Source organism: Scardinius erythrophthalmus, assembly GCF_964197995.2.
Source record: "Scardinius erythrophthalmus genome assembly, chromosome: 5".
Taxonomy (NCBI): Eukaryota; Metazoa; Chordata; class Actinopteri; order Cypriniformes; family Leuciscidae; genus Scardinius; species Scardinius erythrophthalmus.
Window position 1 is genome coordinate 1893072 of NC_138225.1, and position 5000 is coordinate 1898071.

Here is a 5000-nt window from a genome sequence, read left to right on the forward strand (position 1 = left end):
GTCGATCTAAGAGTATTGTGTGATCTATAGTATCGAACGCAGCACTAAGATTAAGTAAAACTAATATTGAGATACAGCCTTGGTCAGAAGCTAAGAGTAAATCATTTGTGATTTTAACGAGCGCAGTTTCAGTGCTATGATGCGGCCTGAACCCAGACTGAAACTTTTCATAGGTGTCATTTTCTTGCAAGAAGAAAACACATGTGTGTGTGTGTGTGTGTGTGTGAGTGTGTGTGTGTGTGTGAGTGTGTGTGTGAGTGTGTGTGTGTGTGAGTGTGTGTGTGTGTGAGTGTGTGTGTGTGTGTGTGAGTGTGTGTGTGTGTGAGTATGTGTGTGTGTGTGTGAAAGAGAGTGTGTGTGTGTGTGTGTGTGTGTGTGTGTGTGTGTGTGTGTGTGTGTGTGTGTGTGAAAGAGTGTGTGTGTGTGTGTGTGTGTGTGTGTGTGTGTGTGTCGGTCCTGTTCTGCTCATAGACATTAAATCACTGTTGCATGTTTACATCAGTTCCTCAGTGGTTCTCTACAGAGATCTGCATAATCATAATCAGTGCATGAATCTGCAGATGTAGATGAGTTAGAGTGTGTGTGTGTGTGTGTGTGTGTGTGTGAGCCTCAGATCTGCAGAAAGACGTGCGGGAGACGGTTAAAATCCGCCCTGACTGAAGTGGCCTTAAACTGAAGGTGTTTGAGGAGGAACACACACTGTGTTCAGCACAGGATCCTTCATTTGCATATTCCTCTTTAAACAATGCAGATATTAAACACTGCTCTTCATTCATGCATAATTAACCCAGCAACTGCTGTTTTAACACCAGTGTGCATCACCTCTGGCACACGCATGTGTTTCTGATCATCATGATCTGGCGCTCGCGTCTCAGATCACGCTGTCGTTTACGTGTGTGATTCTGTTCTCCATAAAGATATATCCTCTTTCCCTCATGTTTTCTTGTTCTTGCTTTACTCTGCTGCATCAGGATGAAATCATGGTGAGTACAGTCAGCTTGTGCATTATGTCAGTGTGTGATTAACGTCCTGCGCATCATGTCTAGTCTACATCTGTGTGTGTGTGTGTGTGTGTGTGTGTGTGTGTCAGCGGTTGCGTAACACACTCTCAGACTCATCTCCGTGTGTCTCCCTGGAGCGTCACTCGAGACATCAGTCAGGCGGGATGATACGAGAGTGTGTAGTGTAGTGTAGTGTGTGTAGTGTAGTGTGTGTAGTGTAGTGTAGTCTAGTGTGTGTAGTGTAGTGTGTGTAGTGTAGTGTAGTGTAGTGTGTAGAGTAGTGTGCATTACAAAGGGTTTCCTTTTTATCCTCATGCCACAAGCGTGTTCTGGATTTTACTCAAAACTAGTATTTCTTCTGCTCTGTCAAGAACTCGTCTGGTCTTTATGCAGAAAAGAAAAAAAAATATTTTTAGGACTATTCTTTTTTTTTTTTATTACATTTTGTACATTAAACATAAGTAAATAAATATGAGTTGAATTTCGGCATGGGATTGCGTGTATTGCACATAATTTGACTTTTTTTTATTTTATAATTTTTCTTTTTTCACTTCTTATTGCGCTTAAACAGTCAAATACTCACAAAATAATGTAAAAACGCCATTCTTGGCGAGTATTCTCGTAAACAGTTGTGTTTTAAGTGAATGTAAACAGAAAGAAAACGCATGTGTATCAGTATACTGGATCAGTGCGTCAGGTCTTAAAGTGACAGCAGCCTAATAAACCTGCTGAAAAATTATGAGATGATATGTATATGGAAGTTTTTCTCTGTGGGATCGATGTTAAAATTGTGGCCAGTGTAAATGCTGAGTGGCTTGTAACTTTGGAAAAGCACTAGCCAGAGTGACTGATGAGCAAAAAGTTAATTAATGTCAAGCCCTGATTGTGTTTATACAGTCAAACCAACATTTCTTCAACATTTCTCACTTATCACAGTTTATTCACTATAGTTTAGAAAACGGTAGTAAAATATGAGCAGAACTCAGCTGATATTTGACTGGTTTTGTCCGTCCTTCTGTTAGACTGTCTCACACATGAATTATGTTGAATATCTGTCAGCTGTTAAATTTAACTACACAATTAGATAATACCAGTTTAGCTCAACCAATCACCAAGCAATGCTTCATTGTGTTCAGTCTGTGTGTAAAAAGAGCATTAGCAATTAAAGACAAAACACTGTATGAAGAATTTTTGGGTATAATGTCACAGTTTACTTTATTTTGCTCTCCTCACTTACATAAATGAACTATAGTGTCCTGATCACACTAGTGAAATAATATATCTGGTGTCTGATTAATTTGTGGTTTGACTGTAGTATGTGTGGGTTATAAGTGTTCATCATTACACACAGATTGTGTTTGTCAGTGGGCAGTGACACTACTGAGCATTATGCAGTAATACACACGACGTGTGTGTGTGTGTTCCAGGTGATCAGGAAGGGCTGGCTGACCATTAACAACATTGGCATCATGAAGGGCGGCGCTAAAGAGTACTGGTTCGTCCTGACGGCCGAATCGCTGTCCTGGTACAAGGATGACGAGGTGAGACGCTTGCCGTGGTGTCACGGTGTCAGATGTGTGAGTTTAGTTCTGGGTTTGCTGTATTGGGTCGGTTAGGATCTTCAAACCAAACAAATGTCTATTTATTTCGACATAACTCTTCAGTATGTGTTGGTCTGAACCAGTAATCATGATTTTGACAATTCTGAATGGATGGATGGGATCATTTTTAAATTGTTAATTTATTTACTACTTAAATAAGACTACATTATTATATAATTATTTGTCCCTTTTTTATTTAAATAATTTATTTATTTATTAAAGTGACAGCAGCCTAATAAACCTGCTGAAAAATGATGATGATATTAAAAATACCTATATGACAGTTTTTCCCTGTGGTATTGATGTCAAAATTGTGACCAGTGTAAATGCTAAATAAGTTAAAAATATTTTTTTTAAATGTCATAAATTGTGTATGACAGAGAAAATCATCATTTATTTTGCATATATATTATTTTAAACAATAAATTAAGAAATAACATGAATTATAATATATTAATCAATCTGTCTGATACCATCTACAAATATAATAGTTTCCTGTCTGCCAAGTTCTGACCACATATGGAATATTATATTATGTTTTAAGTGAATGTAAACAGAAAGAAAACGCATGTGTATCAGTATACTGGATCAGTGCGTCAGGTCTTAAAGTGACAGCAGCCTAATAAACCTGCTGAAAAATTATGATGATATTAAAAATATCTATATGAGATTATCCAAAACAAACAAACAATAGGCCTATACCTGTAAAAGCACTGAACTTCTCCATTGATTATAGTATTATAATTACTATTAGTATAATCCACACTACAAAATCCTTCAACTGTGTAACTGAGTCTCTGTAAAATACGGGACGATTCTGTATTATTCTTTTCAACTCAGCTCTTCAAATCAACATTATTGTCTCATAACCGCATGATCTTTTGCATCAAAGTTAAAGCAACATCGTCTTGATTTACGTTGGAGATCTGCCTCGGAGCGTCCCGCGAGCTTCGCTCGAACACCGGCGCCGGCGCGACGGCTTCTCACCAATCATCACTCCCTTCAGCTTTAACGCCACGCTTTTATGTGGAATTATTTATATCAGTTTTCCGCAATAGAAAAGAAATGATCTCAATTCGGTTATTTTTAAGCCGTTTCTGCTGACTTGACTCTCTTTTTCCCCTCGGCGTGTTTCTGGCCGGAGTATTTTCCAGCACTGGAAGGTTTTCCTGCTAAATGAAGCTTGCAGGATCCGAGAGGTTTTCCCATGCTCAGTCTTTCAGAGAGGAAAAGCAAAAAAAACAACGTTACAGGATGATGATGCTTGTTACATTTTAAGCTCAATCATGTTTCGATCGTCATGGTTGGTGGGGGTGAATATTTATGAAGAAAAGGGTAGAAACAGTAATATTGTGAAATATTTTAAAGTGTAATTTATTCCTGTGATCAAAGCTGAATTTTCAGCATCTTCAGTGTCACATGATCCTTCAGAAATCACTCTAATATGATGATTTATGCATTTATGATTATTATCAGTGTTGAAAACAATTGAACTTGTGGAAACTGTGATATATTTAATTTTTTCAGGATTCTTAGATGAATAGAAAGTTCAAAAGAACAGCATTTATTTGAAATATAATCTTTTGTAACATTATAAATGTCTATACTGTCACTTTTGATCAATTTATTGCATCCTTTTGCAATAATTTTTTTTTTTTTTGAATTATATTAGGTTTTTCACAGAAATCTGAAGCAGTACAACTGTTTTTAACATTGATAATAATGATCAATGTTTCTTGATCATCAAATCCTCATATTAGAGTGATTTCTGAAGGATCATGTGACACTGAAGACTGGAGTAATGATGCTGAACATTCAGCTTTGATCACAGGAATAAATTACACTTTACTATATATTCACACAGAGAACAGTTATTTTAAATTATAATAATATTTCAAATTTTTTACTGTATTTTTGATTAAATAAATGCAGCCTTGGTGAGCAGAAGAGACTTTTTTTAAACAGAACATTGTAAACTTTTTATTGGTAGTGTAAGCATACGTATCTTTACAGTATTTTTAGAGCATTCTGTTGACTTTGAAAAGCTTTCTAGGGTTCTCACTAGGGATCGTGTAAAGCTGGCACACACATGTGCATACCAGAGCCTGACCTGCCACACACACTCACACACACACTATTTCTTTGAAAGTTAATAGTTTTATGAGGAGCAGCCCTCTCTTGACAAGTGTGTGTGTGTGTGTGTGTGAGAGAGAGAGAGAGAGAGAGTGTGTGTGTGTGGTTAGCTGGTTTAGGTCAGTCTAACTAGGAGCATGTGGGGCAGAGACAGCGAGGGTGCGTGTGTGTGTTTCATCTGTCTGCGAACACAAAGTCTGTGTTCAAAGTTCATACACACACACTCTTATGTATTTATTTTACCGTGGGCTGGCGATGTCAGTTT

General features: G+C 37.3%; 1 protein-coding gene across 7 annotated transcripts in view; it reads left to right on the top strand.

The window, feature by feature from the left end:
• Positions 1 to 5000, top strand: part of dnm1a (dynamin 1a) — a gene marked incomplete at its 5' end in the record, with an annotated part of 119745 nt that overhangs the window by 74789 nt on the left and 39956 nt on the right. For 4 of the 7 annotated variants that reach the window (XM_081366245.1, XM_081366242.1, XM_081366244.1 and 1 more), the window contains one exon: positions 2429 to 2542. In XM_081366245.1, the coding sequence (XP_081222371.1) occupies positions 2429 to 2542 (114 nt within the window). Of the gene's footprint in view, positions 1 to 971; positions 984 to 2428; positions 2543 to 5000 lie in introns of all 7 variants that reach the window. The other 3 variants (XM_081366247.1, XM_081366243.1, XM_081366246.1) reach the window with 1 other exon arrangement.